General features: G+C 46.9%; 1 protein-coding gene across 2 annotated transcripts in view; it reads left to right on the forward strand.

Moving 5' to 3' along the window:
- The window catches only part of TNR (tenascin R), a 425980-nt gene that overhangs the window by 369045 nt on the left and 31263 nt on the right, over positions 1-25672 (forward strand). For both annotated transcript variants that reach the window (XR_009563440.1, XM_030875407.2), the window contains exons 9-18: positions 1366-1551; positions 13620-13709; positions 14806-15069; positions 15681-15950; positions 17120-17239; positions 18147-18293; positions 20855-20974; positions 23550-23693; positions 24364-24494; positions 25385-25517. Coding sequence is in view for 1 of the 2 variants with exons in the window: in XM_030875407.2 (XP_030731267.1) it covers positions 1366-1551; positions 13620-13709; positions 14806-15069; positions 15681-15950; positions 17120-17239; positions 18147-18293; positions 20855-20974; positions 23550-23693; positions 24364-24494; positions 25385-25517 (1605 nt within the window). In the remaining variant the exon portion in view is untranslated. The remainder of the gene's footprint in view (positions 1-1365; positions 1552-13619; positions 13710-14805; positions 15070-15680; positions 15951-17119; positions 17240-18146; positions 18294-20854; positions 20975-23549; positions 23694-24363; positions 24495-25384; positions 25518-25672) is intronic.

Here is a 25672-nt window from a genome sequence, read left to right on the forward strand (position 1 = left end):
TTAGGGATCTGCAGCCCAGAGCATTCCTCCTACATACCCCTCTACTCAAGCTCCTCTTTCCATCCAACTGCTCGAGAAATCCCACACACAGCACGTGGATAATGCAGTTTCCAGCATGCTAAACCCACACTGAGTAAGGAAACGTTTCTCAGAAAAATAAGCTGCAGAGCCATAAATCTGCTAAAAGATTCACCCAATTTACATCACTAAACAGAACACTTCTCACCCTGCAGCAGCTGCACTCAGATTGATTCACAACCGTCCCATCTTCTGAAAGAACAATCGGTGGAGACTTGCCTGGCGTTTGCAAATTAAAACAGTCCACTTGAGGTTTTCCCAGAACAAATGGCTGGTCCACTCCAAAGTTAAATTCAAGTCTCAAAGTCAAGACCTATTTGGAACTTTTTAAGTGGCAGGTTGTCAAGACAGCACCTTCTTATCCAGTAAGTTATGTTGTTTCTGCTCAAATAAGCCTGAAGAGATGATCAGTCCTGGAAGAGAGAACCAGCCCCCCACAACTGCAGAAAAGACCCCAATGCCAATGGTCTTTTCATTGTTGTGGAATTCTTGGAACCCCAAGGAGCAAGCATTGGGGGCACCAGATTGTTGGAACTCAGGGAGAGCTTTGGAGGCACCAGGAAGCCAGCCCAGGACTTGGGCACCTAATTTTGTACCAGGACCATGCTACTCACTTCTACATGCATTGTCTAATTTGTACAACTCCCTGAAAAGGCAGTATTATTAGCCCATTTTACAGATGTGGCCATCAAGACCCAGTGAGATGAAGACTTGCCCACGGTCCCATTACAATAAGAGTTGGAGGTAGGGCTCAAACTGGGACCTGGCTCTAAAGCTGACTGATTTCCAATACATCACATCCCCTCTCTACATGCAAAACTTTCAACAGTGTCTATGCAAGTAAATCCAGGGGAAGGCATCTTATACTTAAAAATCTTGCAGTCAATCCTCTGCTTTTTGCTCAGTGATCAAATTTGAAATTATTTCATCTTAATCACTTGGATGCCATCTCTGATTTCCACTTTCCAGGGTTTCTCTTGCTTAGTCTCAACCTTATGATACTAACTGGTTCATTCTTCAATTTCTAGAACACCACTAGAACTCCTGAATGGGAATGGGGGACGTGTGAAGTGTGTTGATATCTAACTCCTGAGTAAAACTCTCCAACCTGCCCACGTAATCTGTCATGGCCAACCTGGCAGACCAAAAGCTGAGGGGCAGCCCCTGGGTTCACTCAAACATGAGGCAGAGGGTCATGGACTCTCACCCCAAAGCCTGTTCAAGTTCAAGATGCATGACAAATGCACATTATCCCGTGTGATGTTGGTGATGTCTGGAATTTTTTAGAGATTGACGCCCCCAAGAACCTGCGGCTTGGTTCCCGCACAGCAACCAGCCTTGACCTTGAGTGGGACAACAGTGAAGCAGAGGTTCAGGAGTACAAGATTGTGTACAGCACCTTGGCAGGCGAGCAGTACCATGAGCTGTTGGTCCCCAAGAGCATCGGTCCAACCACCAGAGCCACGCTCACAGGTAAGTAAGGTCCTGGGGGCATGGCAGTTCCTGAGTCCATACCCTCCCAGCTCTCTCCCCGGCTATCCAACCCCACATCCAACTGTCGCCAAATCCCATTGACTTAATCCCTAAAGTACCTATCACATACGTCTGCTGTTCTCCATTGTACTGCCATCACCTGGTCTAAGCTACTACCCTATCTTGTCTTCGCCACTGCGATAACCTCCCCACTTTCTCTCCCCTCTGCTCTCCTCTCCTCTTCACTCCATCAGTTATCTTTTCAAAATACATTTCCAGGGCTTCCCTGGTGGCGCAGTGGTTGAGAGTCCACCTGCCGATGCAGGGGACACGGGTTCGTGCCCCGGTCCGGGAAGATCCCACATGCCGCGGAGCGGCTGGGCCTGTGAGCCATGGCCACTGAGCCTGCGCGTCCGGAGCCTGTGCTCCGCAATGGGAGAAGCCGCGACAGTGAGAGGCCCACGTACCGCAAAAAAAAAAAAAAAAAAAAAAAAATTACATTTCTGATTATGCCATCCCATTTTGCAGCCATTTCAGGGATTCCGACTGCTCTTGGGATAAACTCCAAACCCCTGAACGGCCTTGGTTTCCTTACCATCTTCTCCAGTCTCCTCTCCCTCCCGCGTTCCCTGGTGCCCCCTGTGCTCCAGGCGCACAAGTCTACTTTTTTCAGTTCCTCAAACACCTTCTCCCTCCTGCCACAGTGCTTGGCACGTGCTGTTCCCTCTACCTGCCAGCCTCTCCCACCACCCTCTTTACCTCGTGACGTCTGCTTCCCTTCCAGCTCTCAGTTCACCTGTCACTTCTCTGGAACCCTCCCTGGTCCCCAGGCGAGGTCAGGTCATCCTGTCTGGCAGCCTCATCTTACTGGTTACCACTCACAGCACTCCTCAAGTTATCACTGTACGCTTGTGGGTGTGATTATTGGATTGTCAGTCTCCATCTTAGACTAAACTCTGTGAAAGGGGGACCATATTTGGTTTCACTCATCATGACTCCCCAGCGTTCAGCACAGCATCTAGCACTTACAGGTCCTGGATAAGTGATGAACGAATGAATAAACGCATGCATGAATGATGAGAGAAACTGCACATGTTCACTATGACTGGGGCATAGGCTACAAGAGGCCAGTGATAAGGTAAGAGCCGGTTATGCCTTATGTACCCTATAAAGAGTGTGAGTGGAGGGTTGTTGAAAGGTCTGAAATAAGATGATGCAATGACCAGATTTGGGCAGCTACAGTGTGGAGAACAGACAGGAGGAGGACAAGGCCAAAGGCAGGGAGAGGTCAGGCGGCTGCACGGAGTCAAAGAGAGAGATAATGGTGGTATGAACTAAGACGATGACCCAGGTCACCATGACGCCTGGCTGGGGAGCATTCAGGGTCCCCATGAGGATGTGGCGTCCAACCAGTGCTCCTCCTGGGGCCTTAGACACACCCGCCAGGAAAACCTACCTGCTGGACTTTGCTGAAAGGTAGATGGCTGGAAATGTGGGGCACAGTTTTCAGATGGAGACTGTGCAAAGCAGCCATGGACCAGGGGCCACCAGTATGCTCGCAGAGACTTTGTTTATCCTGTGTCTTGGCTTCTTGCAAAAGCATTAGTAGACAAGAGATCCACACAGAAGAGTGCGTACAGTAAACAAGGGCAGTATAATCAACTCTGTTTTCCTCCTGAACTGAAATCCCAGACCACGTTGCCAAATGAGGCCAGTTAAAGTAAATATAATAAATGTTTTTTCCAAACAGACGCACTCCTCAAACACAGCAAGGAGATGGAAAGATATGCTGACCAAGCAGGTTAATGGGGGTGAATTAAACATAGCAGGAACAGACCATCTGGCACAGAGCCTTTACAGAGAGCTGGAGACATTCACAAAAATTAAGCTAAACAAAAACCCCTGCAGTGATACAGGAGGGAACTGGTTCTAGGCGCAGCCCATCTCTGCCCAGAGCTGCAGGCTGCTTTGGCAATTAGCAATTTTACAAAGATGATGGCTAGTTGTTTGGATGGAGGACACACTTTAAAATCATGAGATATAGAGAAGAACTCAGTCACATCCTACTAATAATCATCCTATTATTTCCCATTACCGGGGGCGGGGGGCGGGGAAGAAGATTCTACATCCATTTGATCATCTCTGTTATTCCAGGCATCTTCACATAGTTTTAGCTTATTTAATCTTCACAACAACAACTCATGAGGGACAGGTGAACTAAAATATTGCCTGCCGCATCAGTAAACAAAGGATGTCACAGCCATCAGCCATCACATCATAGGCGCCCCAGTCAGCATCTCCATTTTACGGATGAGGAAATTGAGACTCAGGGATTTTGGAAACTTGCCCGAGTTCACAAAGCTACCAAGGGGGCTGTGACTCAAAGGCAGTTCTGAATTCTAGTCAAAAGTCCCCATCCCTTTTCATGGCTGCTCCTACTAAAGAAGTAACATGAAAGGAACAGTCAAATCTTGCAGACTTACAACGAATGGAAAGGTTATTAGTGAGGAGTGAGCTCAGATAGGTTGATTTTTTTTATATTTGAATTGGGCTTATGAAATAAAATTATAAATATATATTACACATAATTATCCCAGGGAGCTCACTGCTGGGAAGATTTATAAAGGCAAATAGCCTTATGTGATTTAAAAAGAGATTATAGGAATGTAAGGAAATCAAGTATATCTGTACTTGCTGAGATGCAGATTACAAGGATTGCTGGCACTCTCGCTGTGGTAGCTGGGGAAAAAGAAGGAAGGACCTGGAAGGAAGGAAGGCAAAAAGAGTGAGAAGTTTGACCCCAGCTCTAAATAGTTGTGTTTTCTCCCTCATTCTCCAACTTGGATGCTAAAGAGGAGAGTTTTTTCAGCTTCCGAGACTTGTTTTTGTTTTGGGGGGTTTTGTTTGTTTGTTTGTTTGTTTTTAGTTCCAAACAAGTTATTTGCTTGTATATATAAAACAAGACCCTGGACTCAGTGGGAAGGGCATTCCAGGCTCATCTGAAGCAATTCCTCCCTGGCCAGAAAGAGTATGAAGGACTAGAAACTTCAGCTGTCCCCACCCTCCTTATCCCCAGTCAAAAATAACTGCAACCTTAGCAAGAAGGTACCATTCTCTCTTGTCTCAGTTTTATTTGAATGCTCGGTCCTGTGGGACATGTTAAGAGCTGGGACTCTAGACTCTGTATCTAGGCCCAGTTACTCACTGTGGGATTTGGAGCCATTGACTCGACCTTTCTAAGCCTCTGTTTCATCATTGGTAAAAGGGGAATAATGCCACTTACCTCATAGTGTTTGATGGGGCTTTAATGAGATCATGTACTGAAGGAGTTTAAGACCATTCTTCTAACACAGCAAAGTACTCAATACGTGGATGATGGTGATGATGATGGTGGGGGGAAGGAGGGGCGGGAGAGGAGGAGAAATAAGGAGGCAGAGGAGAAGGTCTGTGAGCTAACGGATGCTTTGGGACGATCCCCTGTAATAAGTGTGGCACAGAGTGGAGACCCTGCTTCTCAAAGTGGGGTCCAGTGGCAAGGGCATCACCCCAGGAGATGTCAGAGCCCTCTCCCCCTAGATCTGTGGAATCAGAGCCTGCATTTTACAAGCCCCTCGGGGGATTTGTGTGCACATTAATGGTCAAGAAGCACTCACTTAGAGCATGGTTTCTGAAGTCACCCACTCAGGCTTGAGACCAACTTCACTGATGTGCATCTTTGGGCAAATTTCTTCAATTTCTGTGCTTCCGCTTCCTGGTCTGAAGGACATCATGTCTACCTCATAGGTTGTTGGGAGGATTCAATGAACTCATATATATTTATATATCTGAGCACTGGTACATAGAAAACCTTCAATAGCCATTTGACCTTTTATTGTTTTTAATTCCTACAAAACTCAGCCTGGATCTCTGGCAACCTGGCCTCTCCCAGGCAGAACTTCACAGACCCTTTATTCTCACAGCCAGCTGACTCCAAGTCCTTCAAGTCCTATGGAATCTGTACTGGATACTCCTTGCAGAAGCCCTTGTCTCTGCAGCCGCCACCTACCCCTTCACTGTGGAATGCAAGCCCTTCCTGACTCTGGGGCTCAGAGTCACACGGCGGGCTCACCGCACCCCACTGCATCCTCCATCATGTACCTCCCCCTTTGCAACACAGAGACCAGGCTGGGGCACAGAATACCAAACATTTCTTTTCCATTATTCTCTCTAGGCAATGCCCAGCAAATTCCCTCTGGAGTGTGAATTTGTTTCTCAACAACAGACTCGGTGTCTGCAATGATTTTTTTCTCTGCTCTGGTGGCTTCTGCGTCCTTAATGATAAAGTCTTTTTTTAGGCTCAGCCTCTCAGCCTGGACCATGTCTGCGTGGCCTGTGAACCATATCTGGAGTCCCAAAGGGGTCCCCGAGTGTTATGTACCTTACAGGCTCACCAAGGGCCCTCTAGGTTAGAACCAGAAGCATGTACCAGGAACTGGCACCATCACTGTTTTCTGAGTAGCAGTGAAAAACCATAAACCATACAGAAAACTCCTAGTGGAGGGACAGAGGGAGGAAGGGAGGGAGGAGGAAAGGAAGGAAATTTTCATTCTTTGACTGGAATTTGATTCAAAAAACAAACAAAAAACCAAAACCCTGCCTGTGACCAATGCAAATTATAAACACTGCCCTGGTCTCTTGTCTGAGGGGACTCCACTAACCTGTCATCAGAAAAGCCTGTGTCTTCGGTGTTTTGCGAACAGGGGAAAGGGGTTTGTCTTCAGTCATCTACGGTCTCTTGCCTGGTCCTCCCTCAGGAACAGAAGCCCACACTTGAGGACCAGGAGAAGGGCAAAAGGAACTGGCCCGTATGGCCACGTGAGCACTGGGCTCTAACCCCGCTCCGGGGCCCAGTCATCACGTCCCTCACCCACTCAATGGGGCGCCCCCTACACACCTCTTGATGATGCTTCCCAACCAGCTGCCTCTCTGCACAGCGACTACCCGTATCTCCAGTCAACAAGGTGCTAATCAGAAAACTCATCACCAGGGCTTAGGAAGCCCAGAGGCTTGAAGATTCCTACAGACTTCATGGTGCAACAATGGATCGCAAGAAAACAAAGACCTGCAGCCAGCCACACACGACACCCCCCCACACACACTCACTCACACACACACACTTGCACAAGGCTGATGTGTGCAAGCATGCCCCAGTCAGGCCCTGTGAATTGCCGCCTTCCAGGCCTCTGGTTGCTGGGGACAGGAAACCAAGGCCTCTACCAAATCCCTCATCGTCTCCTTGGGGCTCAAATGGAGATCTCGTGGTGAGAAGGTGGGCTCCGCGAGGTGCTTGTCCACAGGAAGATGTTCCATGAAGAAATCCGAGACCCCCAGAGGAGTCCAGCTAGCAAATCAGCGCTGACCGAGGCACTTGACGTTCACTTCACCCTGTCTGCACTCCCTGACATGTCAGGGCACAAGCTCCGGACCGAGTGCCAGACCTTCAATGCCCTGCAGGCTCCTCTGAGGAGGAGGAGTCAGGCAATGGGCCCGGGGCCTGGGCCAGATGGTGCTCATCCTGCTTTGGGCGAAGTCACAGTGACCCCAAGTGGTCACTTTGGTAAGGCACCCTCTGAGCACAGCACCACCTTCCAGGGGCTGCAGAGACCCAAGCAGAAGAGAGGAGATAAGGGGCAGTGGCTTCCACGCCGTCCTCCTCCTCACAGCTGGCATGTAAGGGCATCTGTCCCCTTATTTGCATTAAAGGGCTGGTGCAAAGGAACCAAGAGTAAAGCCAGGTGGGAATTTTTCCGTTTCTGCTTTGACTTCTTCAGCAGCGAATGCTTGTTTACAGCAAACACCCGGACATGGGATGTTCCTGTAGGGCAGGGGGTGAAGACCCATGTTCCTCATTCATCCCACTGGCAACAAGAAAGTTGCATCTGAGAACAGTCCTTGGTGTTATGATTTTCTTTTTAAATATAAGTTTGTAGGACCAGTCCCTTCCTTAAAGTCAGCATAGAGTCTTCTCTTGATGCTCAAACATCATCCCCACCCAAAAAGTGGGGAGATGTCCTCCAAAGCCTGACTCATTCGGGGAACCCTGGAGAAGCACCTGCCATTCCCCGAGAATATCAGAATGCGGAGCCTGGGAGCTTACATCTCAGTACATTGAAAAGTAGATTGTTGCCTATCTGGTATGATTTTAGGGGTTCCCAGAAGATTCTCTGTCTCCAAATATCTCCCCATCTATGACGTCTGGTACCCAAATTCCCCGCTGGAAATTTCCCTATGAGGGGCCCTACATTAGGTCCCTGGTTTTCATGAGTTCTTTTACCAGATATACCTTTGCATATGTTATTCCCTCAGCCTGCCCTTTCCCCAACCAAATGTCCCCTGATCCTTCAAAATCCAGCTCAGATATTCTCTCATAGAAGTCTTCCCAACACCACCATTGCCCCCGCCATGCTGCTTCTACGCATCTTATTTTTTTTTCACTATACGACATACTGAATTAAAATATTAAAAAAATCAAATCCCTTGACCCAAAGACCTAAGAGTCTACTGAGGAGACCAGCAAGAAAGCTAACAATAACAACATAATAGCATGATTGTGATAAAAACTAAGAGACTGACTGCAAGCTCCTTGGGGACAGGGTCATCAGTTTGCCCCTCCCTTTGAAGGCAGATGTCCTTCAAATGCACTGGAGCAGCGATCCCCAATCTTTTTGGCACCAGGGACCAGTTTCGTGGAAGGCAATGTTTCCAAGGACGATGGGTGGGGGGGATGGTGCAGGCGGTAATGCGAGTGATGGGGAGCTATGGGGAGCTGCAGATGACGCCTCGCTGGCTCGCCCGCCGCTCACCTCCTGCTGTGCGGCCCGATTCCTAACAGGCCGCAGACCAGTAGGGGTCTGCAGCCCAGGGGTTGGGGACCCCTGCACTAGAGACAACCAAATCCCCAACCCCAGTTTGGTAGACTTGAACTTCACAGATATTCTGGAGATGAGTCCAGGGATTCAGAGATGGAAAGGGTCCATCTTTCTGCATGGCCATCTGAACCTAATCAAGCCTGCAGACCCCAGGTGTATTGTTTATGTTTCTGCTGGCAAGACACAGCAATCTCAGTTTCCTGGGCCTCCTTCTCCCACTGTTTTCCTGCTAGCAGCAGGAAGCATGAAGAATAGGTTTCCTAACAGAGGGAAGTGAGTCATCCTGTCTTTATCACCCACCCACAGTCCTTGCAGTGCAGGTGAGAATCTGCTAGTTCCTCTTGCTCTCTAGCTCTAATTAATCTCTTCCTGCTCACTATGTCCCATCCTACCGATCAGAAAATTCCACACCTCCGTCGTCCCTCAACCTTTCCTAATCTTGGCTAGCTTTCAAGGTTCAAGTCCCTTCTCTAGAAAGCCTTCTCTGGCTACTCCAGCCCATGCTGATCTCATCCCCACTCTGAAATAGTTTTCTTAGTTAGCAGCCCATGGTGTAGTGCAAAATCACCTTCAAATTCCAATGTGCTTACTCCACTCGCCTCTCCTAGCCTGTAAGACTCTTAGGGACAGGGACCATGCTATGATGCGTCAGAAAGAACAATGAACCTGGGTTCTAAACCCAGTTTTATTGTATATTATCTTTGTGACCTTGGTCAAGAAATGGACTTCTCTGATCCTCTGTTTACCCATGAGTAAGGCCCTCCTGGCAGAGCTGCAGGGGAAAACGAGGTAACAGGTATGAATCGCTAAGAAACTAAAGTTAATAATAGACCTCCTGGCCACCAGACACTTAAAATTCTCTTTTGATTTTCATCCCTCCTTTCTTCCCTCTCTTTTTTCTTCATTATTCCTCTAGATTACTGCATGCAGCTCATTGCTTGGCATATTATGGGTACTCAGTAAGTAATTAATTTCCTTCTTCAGTACAGATTTCTTTTTATCTCATTAAGGACGAGGGTGATTCCATTCAGCTCACCCTGGTATCCCCAGTATACAACCCTGTGCCTGGCACAAAGGACACCCTCAGTAATGTCTGTTGAGTGAATGAACTGTGTGCTTTGGGAATTCAAAGAAGAATGGATATGCAGTGAAAGAGTTGAGAAAAGCATCACCCTCTAAGCTGAACAAAGGAAGTTCTATAAGGGATGCAGAGCGGTGGTTTCCTATGAGATGAATTTTCTGAGCTATTGTTAAGAAAGGGAACAGAGCCATTCATAGGCTACTACTTGCAGGAGCTGGATGGAAAGATAAAGTGAGCATTGGTAGAGAGCAAGGGGTCTTTAAAAAGCGAGAAATCCCTAGGAGTCCTCCAAGTGCTGATATGTAAGTGTACTGGGTATGCCTCAGATACGCATTTTCTTTTCCAGCAGAGGTGTATTTTACCTGCTGGCAAAGAGCAACAATTCACGTGTAGCACAGGAAGAAAGCTGTTGAAAATCAAAGGAAGCGGCAGGCAGGAACCCATAGGCAAGTCTCACTTCCACATCACCTAGTCAGAAAGCCTGGGAAGAGAGTACTTTAAATTCTGCTCTGCATTTTTCTGGGAGAAGATGATTCCGTTGTAAATTATTGAACATTTCATTTAAGCTTCACAAATAAGAAACTCGGATGAAAACGTTACATGGTAGATCCGTTTGGCAACATGTAATTTCTGTCTTCCTCCCTCGATTTGTCACCCTTCATCTACGTCGGAGAATTTCTACTTTATCATAGGCAATTGAAGGTCTCAATCAGTTGTCTGAGAAAAGCAGTTTATGTCCCAAAGGTAATCTAATTTCTCCAACCAAGGATGTACCTGGGACTCGCTGAACATACTGACAGATAAAAATGTGTGCTTTGAATGGATCTGGGGTGTTGCAATCACCCAACTCGTTCTAGTGAGAGGTACTCGGCCCAGCCAGGGGCCAGCTCCTCACTGACACCGGGACTCCCTAAATCACTGGTCTCATCAGAGCCAACAGGCTAAGCTTCAGCAAACTGACAAGAGGTGTGCCGAGGACCAACCTGTACCTTCCTGGGGCTCACCAAAAAACAACTCCAAATCCTGGAATAGTTCTCTGAGCAAGGTAATAATACTATGAGCTACGATCCCAGCGGGCCAGGCACCATTCTTCACACACATTGGTTCACTTAATCCTCACGATGACCCTCTGAGATAGATACTATTATTCTTCCCATTCTACAGAAACTGAAGCTCAAAGATGTGAAGTAATCAGTTACACGTGTAGAAAGCGGCAGAGCCTGAATATTAATGTAAGTACGGCAGACCTCAAAGTCAAAGTTGACCTCCACCAGTATTGACACTTTAGAGAAAGAAAGAACTAAAGGTTAGGAAATGAATGGAGCTGGTTTGAGAAGGGAAAAAGAGGGCTGATTCTAACACATTCTGTCCAGAGAGCCTGGTCAGTAAGGCCTGGAAGGTTCTGCCGTACTGGAGCACGAGGGATTCACCGCACAGGCTGTACTGAAAGCCACAATGAGGAGGGAGTGCAGAACCCTCCGGTTTCCAGGCAGCATTCACCTTCCTTAATCCAAGTGGCTGTTAAGGAAAGGTTGCTCAATGCATTTCCTGTCAAAATCATTCCTATTACCTCAGGGCTCCTGGGGAAGTCACAGCTGCTCCGGGGAGGGGATGAAATGAAGGGAAGGATAAGGCATTCAGTCCTAAAAGCCCTGAACCCTGAGGCCAGAAGCCTGGGGATCACCTCCAGCTGGTCACAGACTTACTCTTTGCCATAGTTTCTTTTTATAAAGAAATAACTACTGATTTGAATAGTGTCCCCCCCCACCTCCAACCCCCTCCCCCCAAAAATATCCATTTCCACCTGAAACCTGTAAATGTGATCTTATTCGGAAAGAGGATCTTTACAGATGAAATCAAGTTAAGATGAGGGTGGGCCCTAAATACAATGTGACCAGTGTCTTCAGAAGATTAGGAGAAGACACAGACACACAGGGAGAAGGCCATGTGTTATGGACTAGATGTTTGTGTCCCTCCCCGCAAATTCATATATTGTAATCCTCATTCCCAGTGTGAAATGGGGGCCTATGGGAGGTGACTAGGTCATGAGGGTAGAGCCCTCATAAATGGGACTAGTGACCTTATAAAAGAGACCTCAGAGAGTTTTCTTGCTCTTTCGCTGTATGAGAACACAGTGAGAAGATGGTCTGTGAACCAGGAAGCTGGGGCTCAACAGACATCAAATCTGCTGGTACCTTGATCTTGAACTTCTCAGCCTCCAGAACTGTGGGAAACAAATACGTATTGTTTAAGTTGCCTGGCCTATAGCAGCCCAAACAGACTAAGACACCACGTACCAACAGAGGAGAGGCAGAGCCTGGAGTGACGCAGCTGTAAGTCAAGAAATACCAAGGATTGCCAGCAACTACCAGCAGCTAGGAAGAGGCAAGGAAAGATTCCCCCCATAGAGTATTTGGAAGGAGCACGGGCTTACCAACACCTCGATTTTGGCCCTCTAGACAGCAGAACTGCAAGAGAATACATTTCTGTTGTTTTTAAGCCACCCAGCTTGTCGTCCTTTGTCATGGCAGCCACAGGAAATTAATGCAGATGGTGAAAGGGATCCCCAACCCACTTTCCTCACAAGGTTGTGAGGAAAACAACAGTCAAAATACAGTCAGGTATTTTGAAAAGAACAAATGTTATATAAATGCAGAACAGCATGATCATCGGCCTTGGTTCTGTCGAGCCCACAAAGGGCCCCAGAGAGAGCCTCCCAGAGGGACTCAGGCAGACAATGAGGGGCCCTACAGGTGCTAATCTGATCTTGTTGCATATTCCTGCAGCTCCAGTCCTAATAAATGAGGGTGAGTTTGATGCGGGTTTGGTACTGAATAAAGGCCCCCAATGATGCCCACATTCTACTCCCTGGAACGTGTGACCATGTCATCTTACATGGCAAAAAGGAAAGTACAGATGTAATTAGGTTAAGGATCTTAAGATGGGGAGAACAGCCTGTCCTGTCCAGGTAGGGCCAATGTAATCACCAGGGTCCTTATAAGACGGAGGAGAAGATGGGACCACGGAAGCAGAGCTCAGAGAGAAAAACAGATTTGAAAATGTTACACCGCTGACTTTGAAGATGGGTTATGGGGACACAAGCCAAGGGATGCAGGCAACCTCTAGAAGCTACAAAAGGCGAAGAAACAAATTCTTTCCTAGAGCCTCCAGAAGGAACACAGCCCTGCTGAACCATTTCAGACTTCAGACCTCCTGAACTATAAAATAATAGATGTGTGTTGTTTTGAGCCACTGGGTTGTGGTAATTTGTTGCAACAGAAATAGGAAATTAATATACCAGTCAAACGAGTTAATCTGAAAATGAATGTGGGAGAGGGTAGGGAGACATCCCAAATAATTCTAGGTCCTTTATACTGAACCCTAAAGAATTTCCCCCTGTAGTTGGGCAGTTTTTTTCATTTTCTCCAGCTTCCTCGGGTCCCCCAGAAGTCATCCTAACATTGAATCCACAGCTTTGAGTGCCCTTGGTAGGGAGCCCACAGCAACAGGGCTTCTGCATGCCCCTACATTAAAGGCCTGACAGTCCTGTGCTCAGCGAGACAGTCCATCCACAGTTGCTCCCCAGAAAGGATGCAAACGTCCCCACATGGCCTCAGTCCCTGTCTATAAAAGGTACAGCTTGGTCTTCATCCACAATGTTCAAGAAATGCTTTACAGGCTTATGTCCACACAGTCCTTCTCGATGACGCACTCCCCCGATTCACAGTGTAAGCAAGAAATCCCTTCACCAGTTGTAGCCAACCTGAGACTCTACCTCAGGGAGACCTTCCACAGAAGAGCACTGTTCTGAAGGTCACTGACAAGGGCAGCCTCACTGCCCTCCCGAGGAGACCAGCAGCAAGAAGGAAGCTCTGCACTGATCAGTTTGTCCTGTTGACTTGGTATGGATTTCCTAAGTGGTGAAATTGGGATTTCCTAATAGGTAAAAATAGGAGTGGATTCGGGAAGGATTAAACACAAGATCTGAACAAGAACCTAAGGTCATTTGCTTCCCTCCATCCAGCCTTCCCCATCCCTGACACACACGGAATAATGTCTGTTTCTGCATCTACCAACAGATCTGGTGCCTGGCACTGAGTATGGAATTGGAATATCCGCCATCATGAACTCACAGCAAAGCGTACCAGCCACCATGAATGCCAGGACTGGTGAGTAGGAAGATTGCTGTGGAAGGAGACCGGGACAGTCTGCAAGCCTGAGGGGCCGTGGAAGCTTAGCCCAGCAAGGACTGGTCAGAAGGCAATGCCTCCTAGTGAACAGGTCCCTGGGTGATGATTATCCGTCAAAGAACACCATCTACCGGCAGCTTTTTGATTCCCTGTGCCTACTCTCTGACATCTGACGTGCAGGATGGACTCCCACCCTCTCCCCACAGATCTGCACATGGTCCCCCACAGTCTGAAGGGGTGCCCACAGCTGTGGAGAACGGAGGTGGAAAACCCCAAACAAGTGGGAGTTGTAGCAAGTCATATTCCCTTCTAGATCACCCCACAGCAGGCAGAATGTGGGACTCCTCACCGTGTAGGACAGAAGCCCTCAGAAAAGCCACAGGCTGAAGGTCTAGGCATGGAAACAACCCATTCAATCTAAGGGCAATGGAGAAGTCCACTGACACCCTTGCTATTCTGGATCCAGCAGTTTTGCTTCCAAATCCCGGGCAAATTCCAAAGTCACTTTAGTAACTTAAGTACAAGCAGCCTGGGCTGGGCTGGGGATTTTGAACCAATCCCTGTCCCAAGGCTGTCCAGCATAGACCACCTCTCTAGAGAACCACATGGACATGGGTCCCCAGGAGTCCTCAGACCTTGTTGCCTGCACAACCACGGCCAGGTCAGTCAAAATGGCACCAGGAACAGAGGTAGCTACGGTTGCCAGGAATGGCATATCCTTACTTGATGGTGGTACCTGTTTTGCCCTGGTTGGTTTACTGAGAAAGGCTGGGAGAAAATGATTATGGAGAGCTTAAAAGTCAGCAGCCAGCTCTGTCCCAGAGGTGGGTGTACTCCAGTGGTGTTAGAGTTACTAATGCCTTTCTGCAGATTGTTCATCATATGCCAAGCCCCCGGCCATCTTTCAAAGGAAAGGTGCTTAACAAAGTGTGAGATAAGTGTCAGCAGTGACAAGCCAATTTTCATGGTCAGCAGACCCGCTGATAGCTTAGAAATCCACAGGGGGTCCAATTCCAATAAATACTGGCCCTCGTGTGGAACTGATGTAAAATAGGCCACTTATGTTGATCCACAGAACTGGACAGTCCTCGAGACCTCATGGTGACAGCCTCCTCAGAAACCTCCATCTCCCTCATCTGGACCAAGGCCAGCGGCCCCATTGACCACTACCGAATCACATTCACCCCATCATCTGGGATCGCCTCCGAAGTCACTGTGCCCAAGGACAGGACCTCGTACACACTGACAGATCTAGAGCCCGGGGCAGAGTACATCATTTCAATCACAGCTGAGAGGGGTCGGCAGCAGAGCTTGGAGTCCACGGTGGATGCCTTCACAGGTACCAGGACAGCAGAAATCTCGGCTGGGTTCAGGGATCAACAGATCTTAGTGTGAGAAGGTCATCTAGGCAACCCACTCTTCCAGTGCCCCACATCCTTTAGAGAAAGGAAGAATGTAGGTAGGGAAAGAAGAGATAGAGGAGAAACTAATAAATACCTCAAGAGGGAATGGTTGGAGGTGAAGGGGGTGATGAACAAGGCTACCTGCACGCCTGAAATTTTGTATCTGGTTTCCTATAGGCTGCACACAGTGGTTGATTCTGTTCATAATTCCCTGCCTGCACAAAACCAGTGGGCATTCTGAGGATCCATGGGATCATGTTAAATTCCTTCCAGGACAGAGGTTTTAAATCCTAGATCAGTATTATGAATAACTCAGAGGTAATGCTGGTTTTATACTGCTGAGGGCATTCATTTTTCAGTGTATGGCTTGGAGGAAGGAGAGTAGACAGGACAGGAGAGTGAGAATGTGGAAGCTCTGGGTCAACAGGTGAAGGTGTAGTCCTTATCTGCAAGGAAAGGAGATCTCTTCAGTCAGATGCCTCTTCTATCCCAGTGGCCCCACCACCTCATGTGGATTTCAGAACCATCCATGTCCTCTGCTTTGCAGGCTTCCGCCCCATCTCCCATTTGCACTTTTCTCACGTGACCTCCTCCAGTGTGAACATCACCTGGAGTGACCCATCCCCTCCAGCAGACAGACTCATTCTGAACTACAGCCCCCGGGATGAAGAGGAAGAGACGATGGAGGTCTCTCTGGATGCCACCAAGAGGCATGCTGTCCTGATGGGCCTGCAGCCAGCCACCGAGTACATTGTGAACTTGGTGGCAGTCCACGGCACAGTGACCTCTGAGCCCATCATGGGCTCCATCACCACAGGTGAGGCTGGAGGACTTGACAGCAGGTGGTGAGGGGGGTTCCCACAGTAGCCTTCAACAAGTCAATGAAATTTACAAGGAGAAACACCCAAGGAGTAAGGGACCATCTCATTTATCAAGAGAGCGTCTATGAGTTGTTCTGAAACAGCCACCTCTTCCAGGGCCGCACAAAATGTATAAGATGGGAAACTTCCATTTAGAAGGTAGGATGGACTCAATGTCTTGAGGAGGCCAGGCCTTCAATGCATTGGTCCAGATGTCTTCCCACTACCAACTTAGGAGAAAGCCCTGGAGAGAGCTAGTCTCCCAGAGGAAACCCTTCTACAGTGAGGAGACATCTGTTCCTATTCTGGAGTGCCATCTCTTGACGGCCCAGTAAGTTCACTGATGTGAATGATGCTTCCTCAGGATCATATGCGACTAGCATGCAACCATACAGGGACCTGGTACTCGGAGAATGGGGTGATCTGCATGTTGTTTGGAAAACACAGGTACTCTCAGCTGAATTGGATCACTTGTATCTCATCCTTCTCATCTATAATCACAAATATGAGAGTGCATGTGGGTGAGGACATGTGTGTTTGGGTGGTTTCCTACATACTTACAAGAATTCATAAACTGAACAAGTGGATTAAACACTCAGCTGGTTTTGATCCTGCAATCTTCCAGTAGTCAAAAAAACAAAGTATATAGTATAAATAAAATACAGTTTAGGGAAGTGGATTTGTTCTGGACTTGTGCTCTGAAATCCCTCTACAGTCAAGAGCAATTTTTCCAAATTGAACAAAAGGCGGCTGCTTAACAGAGATAGAGAGAGAGTTGGGTTTGTCCAAGAGAAGCTGCTCCAGAGAGAATGACCATTACTCCCAGTTCAAAATAAAACATACAAACTTAAAGGAAATTTCCCAGTTGGCCTACATATAGGTAACAGTTGCTGCATAGGCACAGACCTTGACAATTTGACTTCATGTTGTTAAAATATTCTCCAGGAGCATGACACTGGCCACTCCTATGAGGTTTCAAGAGAGACTTCAGCCTGATCATGGTTTTAAGGTTGCCCTAGTATAAAGTAAGGTCTTGTCTGCCTCTGGGACACCATTAGGAAAAATAGGAATTTGTTTTTCACACTTTGCTTCCTGTCTTTTTCCCATAACCACCCGGGCCTTGTAGGAATTGATCCCCCCAAAGACATCACAATCAGCAATGTGACCAAGGACTCAGTTATGGTCTCCTGGAGCCCTCCTGTTGCGTCTTTTGATTACTACCGAGTATCATATCGGCCAACACAAGGTAATAAGGTTTCTTGGTTTCTCAAAGATGAATGGGATTTGGAGCTGGATGACGACTGTTATGGGAGAACTAGCGTATCCCAAGGGATATCACCCTCCTGCCTGCAATTTCCTTCCTCTCTGCAGCATGCTGCATCCGAATGGGTTGATGAGGAGCAGCCAAGGAATCCAGAACTCACCAGCTCCTCCCACAAAAGGCTTGATTACATTCACTCAAAAAGCAGGCCCTTCACCAGTAGAGTGAACCATGGTAATCGGTCGTCATTATCCAGACAGTGTAGCGAGAAACAAAGAACTCTGAAAGAGTCTACCAAGAGCCAGGGTCACATGCACTTTTCTGAGAGAATTAAAGTCCAAGGCTAAACACCCCAGGGGGTGCCTAAAGACACCACAGAGCCAGATGGAGCCCTGGAGGGAACCACAGTGACGGTGGTCCTGTTATGGCCACTCCAGCCAAGTTAGGAGTCAGAAGAAGTTGGCCCAGACCTCACCTGCATCCTAACAGTTCTTGCTGGTGCCATGTGGAATTGTTAATGAAGTAGAGGGTACAATCACTTCCAGTGAGGGGGTGGGATAATTTTCCAGACTACCCTTTCTCTGGGCTGCATGGACCACTCTTTTCTGCCATTCCCTCTATACTGCTTTAAGACTAGTTTGTTAGAAAACCACCTAATAAATAGGTTTTTTTCCCTTTGCTCCTGGGATCCTATATAATGAGGGGGTGGGATCAGCATGCAAGGTCTCTTCAAGTTCCAACATTCCCAGCTTCCCCATCCCCCAACTGGGTGCTGAGCCTTGCACCCATATCGGCTTCATGAAAGAAAGAGTGCCACCAGGAGCTCCTGTATTATGAGCTGCGTATATACGGGATCCACTGAACTTGACCTGTGGCTTCTGTTCTTCCTTAGTGGGACGACTGGACAGCTCGGTGGTGCCCAACACAGTGACAGAATTCACCATCAGCAAGCTGTACCCAGCTACCGAATATGAAATCAGCCTCAACAGCGTGCGGGGCAGGGAGGAGAGTGAGCGGATCTGCACTCTTGTGCACACAGGTGGGCATGTCTCCCTATGGTGGGCCAAGTCAGGACCCTGGCTGAGGACCTGCAACCAACAAAAGAGGGAAAGAGTGAAGCTGTCCCGGCTAATGCAGAGGACACTGATCCTGGGATCCCAGGCTCCTCTCCTGGGTGCTCCCCTGACTCACATTGTTATGTAAAACAATTTGCAATGTTCTCCCCTTTGACCTCCTCTGTAACACCAGCAGTTTAGAAAGACACCTTCTAAGAGTCTTACTGGTTTAGGTCAGACATTTTCATGGAACTTCCAGTATGAAAAGGAACCTTCCAAAGACTCATGACAGAATGAATTCCAGAACGGACATCTGATTCATCCCGTCTAATTGTTAAAAAGACTCAGACAAGGCAACTTTACCTTAGAGAAAAAAACAAAAGGGGGCTGTTATTCCAGTAATGACCCTTGGGGTCATGAAACTCCTCATCCTATGTGACCAGAAACCACCAAGTAGCTGCACTTTTTCTTGCTTTATGCTCCAGGGAGGAGGAAGGAGGCGCTTTTCTGTAGAAAAATGATGGGCCAGAGGACAGGGCTCTGGCAGCAGCTCCCCTGCTCTCCTTCTCTGACCCCTCAGCCAGCCCATCATGCAAAACTAGGAAAGATTTGCTGTAGAAGACACAAGAGGGAACAGCCAAAGTTTCCTGTTGCAACCCCAGACCTAACTCTCCATGAGGCTATCGTTCCTGTAGCACACAGGAAAACATCCAGCTTGCCTCATGAGGAGAACACCTGGATTTCCTGAGGCTGCTTACTTCCCTCAGAGAATCGTATTTTCTGAACGAGGGCAACTTGGAATTTCTCACTGCTTCTGTAGATACACTCACTAGCCCAGAAAGAACATCCCTATGGCCATGGCCAAAGAAACATTCCTTCAGAAACTCAAAAAATTATTCATTTAAAGATACCACAGGATGTTCTAATCTTCCCTAATCTCCTTCCATGCCTATGACTACAGATAATGCAGCCATGTTTTTGGTTTAATCTTACCCTTTCTATCAAGTTACCTATGACCATTAAAGTATCAACTGATATTGACCTGAAGTGATCTCCAATGAGTAAAAATAAGCCCCTCCCCATTCCCCATACTTTCCTCAAAGTCTTAGAAATCATGTTAAAGAAATTAGGATTTTTCTCAGTGAGAACAATAAAATGGACTTCAAGAGCCTCCTACCCCGCAAGTAAAGGAGAACAACAATTCAGGTCAAAAACTCATTCCTTGGGTTCTTGGTCATAAGCAAGTCTCTCTAACGCAGGTATTCAGTAGTGCACCAACCCAAACTGTCCTCCTTCAAGTTTAGGCAGAGCTATTTTGGCAACTCCCAATAACCAGATTACTCACAGAAATGTTTTATTTTGTTGTTTTAATATGATGTCTATGATTTTATAACTTTTGGCAATGAGTACTCCTCGGAGTCTCACGGTCAATCTCAGAGAGGTCAAGCTAATTGTAGTCTCATAAGACTTTTCTTCTTTGTTTCTTTTCAATAAGGTTGCATTCGAAGACCTTGTTCAAGGCACAGATTGTGGATACAATTCAGATGTTAAAATTGTAAACACACTTTATGGTTGTTTCTTTGAAATAAAAGACATAGACAAGAGATAAGAACCTTTAGTCACAGAACAGGACCAGATCAACAGCATATCTTGGTCCCCAAAAGTAAATTCCATGACACGTAGGGTGAGCTGATGCCTAAACTACTGTAATAACCTGCATTTCTAAGATAAATCCCAACTTTATGGAAGGGAGGCACAGTAAGGAAACAAATGCATGGAGCATAGGCAAGTGAGAATAAGAACATGGTGCTATGATGAGCAACCTCTGTTCCTCAACAGGCACTCCTGGCTTTAAGCCTGGACGAAGTCCCTTGACTTTCTATGCCACAAAAAGGATCCCCAGGACTCAGTACAGAGTCAGCCTCGTAAGTAGCAAAGCAAGAATTCAGTAATCAGATCTGACTTTAAAGGCAACCTGAGTCCCATTCTTCATTCCACAAGTATTTACTGAGTAACTTCTAAGTCCCAGGTGCTGGGGTTACTCCCTGACTTCATGGAACTCCCACCATACTTCCTGACGTTCATCAACAGAGACTGTTCCACAAGGCATGCCCCTTGTATTTATCAAAGAACAAAGAGCCTGGGAAGCATATTAGCTCATTAACTAGAAATATAATAGTTTCTATAGCATGTTCTTAGTTTCTCCATCTAGGTTTAAATATCTAAAACACAACATCCATACCTTGGACAGCCCCGTAACACCTGACAGCCCTCTGCACATAAGAAGTTAATGAATGAATTAAAAAGGAAGATCTGAGGGCAATCAGGGGAACATGGGGTGCTTGAGAGGAAGGAGGAATGGGAGAAGGGGAAGGGGCTAATGGAATCAGAAGGGGAGAAAGGAAAGAGGTCCTCACTCACTTCATTATTTTGTATAGTGCAGCAGCAGACATGTATCCTGGGTGAAACTATAGGAGACGGTTCTCTGCTCTTCCATCCTGCAGTTCCTCTTACCTTTACCTGATATTTTCCTGTACTGTTTCAGCCATGGACAATCCTGTGGATCTGACTGCTACCAACATCACTCCAACAGAAGCTCTGCTGCAGTGGAAGGCACCAGTGAGTGAAGTGGAGAACTACGTCATTGTTCTCACACACTTTGCAGGTGGGTGTCTGCGGTTCTAGGCATCAGGGGGGAACGGCGGGGATTGGGGCTGAAGGCTAGTGTGAAAGTAAAAAAAACCAAAACATTTTATCCATCTGAGAGAAAACTGGAATTTTCCTGCTTTAATTTCACCATAAAGCCCTCAAGGTAGCCCCCAAACTCTGTGAACTTTATCAACTATGAGAATTGAGAAAGCCGAATCTAAAAGGTATAAGAAGGGTATGTAACCAAGAGGAAAACAAAAACAGAAACAGCACTTGGAAGACAAAACTCAGAACTTGCCCCAAAATGCTGCAGGCGAGAAAGCTGACTTTTCTAGATATTTAAAGAGCGAACAAAACACTAAAGGACCAGCCGTGGTAACAGGTGACAAAGGATTCAGAACTACTAAGCTCTTCTGTTGCTTTGATCTTCTCTACTCATATCCATCCCAAAAGGTTGAGCCAACATGAAATCTTGAGTTGCAACGTCTTCTTCACCTTACTTGTTCACATTAACACTATTTGAAGTTGAACAGAGAAGCACAAAGCAAAATAACGTTGAGTAATTCAAGTTCCGAAGCCAAGGAAAATTATTTCCCTGCCTAAATTATACATGTGCTCACAGAATATTGTGGGTTATAGGCAGGAATCCAGAGAACAAAGATACCAGAAGAGAGAAGGCAGGCAGATGTCTTAATTTTCAAAAATGACAGATTAAGTCAATTCTGTCAGCTGAAAAGTAAACTGATTTTCAAAGCTTGGGGAAGTAAAAACCAAAACAGACTATTAAATAAGCTGGAAGGGAATCAGTGATTACTACATACCAGCACAGGTTCACTAAGTATGAGTTTCACCAAAACCACTTTATGTCCTTTTTTTTAATTGGCAAGTGTGAGAGCACATTAGTATCTCAGCAAGGCATTAAAAAGATCCACTTACCACTTAGATGGAAAAATACATGGTGGACCACATTTGGAGTTACATAGCTGATTGAATGATTGACCCTCCTCAGAGAATGAATATCATTACTATGGATACATCCTAACCTCCCTGTGTGCACGCAAAAGCCGCTTCAATCCCTACCACTCCTCCTTGCACGTTATGACCCTGAATTTCTTAATTCTCACCTGCCTTCTCAAACCACCGTGCACATGCTCTTGCCTCTACCAGGAAATGCTCTCCCTACTTATCTGCCTAGTAAACCCATCCTTTAAGCCTTAGTTTCAACACTATCTCCATTATTCCCCTAAGGCAGTCATATTCACCTGCTCACAGATACGAAGCACAGAGCTCCATCATAGCCATTAATTTCCATTCATTCAACAACTACTTTTGCTGCCCTCCCATGTGCCATGCACTCTCTAAGGCTATAATGATTCAGAGACCAAATATGAGTTCTTGTCTTTGCAGAACTCACTTCTGGTGATGATGCAGACAAGTAAAGAGTTACAACCCAACGTGGGCAGTGTCATGATTTGGGCAAGCACAGAACACCAGTGTGCCACCTCTGATGGGCCACTGTGATTTGGGGTGAAGGTGTTGAGGGGAAGAAAGAAGGCAGATCTTAGATAAAGTTAAAGACAAAGAGAATAGGAGAAGAAGGGGCGTTCCAAGAAAAACAGTACCCTGTATGGAGGGAGAGAGTGGGGAGTTTGAGGAAGTGTTGTAGTTGATGCGGCCGGGGAGCTGACGGTTGGCAGCATATGCAAAGGAAGATATTAAAGAAATAGAGCCATTATGTGAGCTCTTCCAAAAGACAAAACTGTGATCAATAGAAGCCAAATTCACATATATTTTAATAAACTGAAACAGTGGCCCAAAACTCAGTCAACAAGGCAAAATGCAGTAGAAATGAATGCAAAGCTCTTCCCATGGGTGCAAAAAATCAACTAAAACCAACTACACAAGGTAAGGCTGGGGAGTGGCTTACAAACAAGATCTCTGATGAATAATCATCTCAGCATATGATAACAATATCCCATGACTGTCTCAAAACCTATGGATTAATATACATAATTGGCACAAATAGAAGCAGAGACTGACCCTGTTTCTTTCATTGTCAGTACAATGAAAACTGACAATGTACTGACGTTACAATGTATTGTAATGAAACAATCTCAATGATTGTTTTCAATTCTCTTCTGAGTTTTGTATTTCAGCAGGGACACTGATAGACTGCTACTCGTATAGAGAAAGGTAGCCAGGATTGTGACAGTTTTAGAATCATCACATACATATAATGGGGACTGGGGGCTGAATTTTCTCAGTCTAGAAGAGAGAAGACTTGACTAGGAAGGGTGGGGGGCAGGAAGAGGTCAGGTAGACAAAGGATTTGGTTTATCCTTGTAACTCCAGAGACCCGAGTAGAAGTTATACAAAAGACAATTTGGCCTCCAAATAATTTCTCAATTAAGATGCAAAACAAGAAGAGAGGGGAGCTTTGTATGGAATAAAATGCTAAGCTCAATAACCTCGAAAAGATTTTTTCCAAAATTCTCTAATATTGCATCTTTATGAAATGCCTTTGGATTTGATAGGTCTTTCCTAAGTTGAAGAGCCTTATTCATTCCTTATCCATAACCATCTGATTTCAGTTGCTGGAGAGACCATCCTGGTTGATGGAGACCGTGAGGAATTCCAGCTTGTTGACCTGCTTCCTAGGACCCACTATACCGTCACTATGTATGCCGCCAGTGGGCCTCTCACCAGTGGCACGATCAGCACCAACTTCTCTACCCGTGAGTACATGGTCCGCTACCTATCTAGTATCCTGAGAGGCTTTTATTGATCCTGAAAATGATCAGTTTCCATGTGCTCAACTAGATTATAGTCTATAGGTTTTGGACAATGCAGCTGTGAGCTATCCTTATTTTAGTTAACTGCTGCCCAAATGCCAGTGAAAGTGAGTTGCAGCTCTCTTCCTGGGTCTGGCTGACAGCAGTACAACCAGGCCAACAGAGGCCAGTACTGAGAATGCATCTGGCCCGGAAAAATCTGATAGATATTAAAGAGCTTAATATTGGGGAGGGAGTTGCTGGGTACGGTCATGGCCAGGAGAACAGTAGACAAAGGTATAGATGTGGGAATGTTGTATGTTCAAGAGTGAACTCACAGACATGCAGGTTTAACAAGGTCATGATGTCAGACCTAGAGGGTCAGATCGGAAGATATCACATCTAGGCCCGGAGGGTCAGGTGAGGGAAGGGGGAATAGCTGCAGGAACGATCATGACACGACGATTACCTTTTGACCCAGGAGTGCCCTTTAGGCTCCTGTCCAAGCTAGAACTGGGGTTAGCATGTGAGCAGCCCAGAGACCACACAGGTAGACAGACTGATCTACGTGCCTGGAATCAAAGAAAAAGGAGACAGACGGGCAGGCACTACTGGCATTTTCTCCTCTCTTCAGTCCTGGACGCCCCTGCCAATCTGACAGCAAGTGAAGTCACCAGACAAAGTGCCCTGATCTCCTGGCAGCCTCCCAGAGCAGAGACTGAGAATTACATCTTGACCTACAAATCCACCGATGGAAGCCGCAAGGTGAGATTTTTTCTGGAAAGGGGAAAGACCGTTGCTGTCCAGCAATCCGCAAGGGAACAAGCTAGGTTTGCCACTACGGATACCCAGCGTGCTGTTGAGGAAAGAGCCCTCATCTGCAAGCCAGCGATCTGGGTGCTAGTCTTGCCTCCACTACTACTCTCCATACACGTTGAGGCAAAGCACTCAACCTCTCTGAGCCTCCGTTCCTTCTCTAGGTAATGGGGGCATCTACCCTGCAACTTCACTTAGTTGTGGTGATGCAACCAGTATGATGACGTACCAGCTTCCAAGGCAATATAAGGACACAGTATTGGAATGGTTTTTCACTAACAGGGCCAAGCAACCATGAGCTGGATACCAAACTGGACAGTCTCCTATGCCTCTAGATAAGCATTATAAAGCCTACATCTATATGGCCCGCAGTAGAGATGACAAATTTCGGTTTTAGGTGACCAGTTGAAACAGTTCACCTAGAGCACTGGTTGTCAAGTTTTTGTTAACAGTGGAATCCTTTTTAAAAGTGAAATCATATTCAGAAGCCAAATACAGAGAATAGAGCTAGACTGTTGGATGTGGAAGAGGGAAGCCTAGGTTCCTGCATCTCAGGGCTCCAGGAGGCCCTGTGCAATCCGAAAACCACTGGGTTCAATAATGCCGGGCCTAAGTTTCTCCCAATGTGCATCCGTGAGATAGGAGCTGGCCTCAGTCTCACGTAGGAGCTGTTTTCCCTGCTTATTGGAACGGTTTCCTTCTTACATAATGTGGGATGGAGAGGATAAAAATGGCCACTGCAATACCGACCTTGGGGTCTGAACTTCCCTTCTCCACTGCCCTCCATGGTGACCCCTCTGCTCACCCCTTTCCACCTCCCTCCTCCGCTTATCCCACAGGAGCTGATTGTGGATGCGGAGGACACGTGGATCCGACTGGAGGGCCTGTCTGAGAGCACAGACTACACGGTGCTCCTGCAGGCAGCCCAGGACACCGAGCGGAGCAGCATCACCTCCACCGCCTTCACCACAGGTGAGAGATTTCCTGCTGCCCTGATGCCTTCTCCTCCCCTGGGTGGTGTCTGGCTCCTCGGCTGCCTCTGCTGAGACTTGGCCAGGGAGGAGCCCATCAGAGAAACTCAACTGCCTCTTCCGGCAAAGGAAAATAATTATTCCCTCCACTCCTGC

Source organism: Globicephala melas, chromosome 1, assembly GCF_963455315.2.
Source record: "Globicephala melas chromosome 1, mGloMel1.2, whole genome shotgun sequence".
NCBI lineage: Eukaryota > Metazoa > Chordata > Mammalia > Artiodactyla > Delphinidae > Globicephala > Globicephala melas.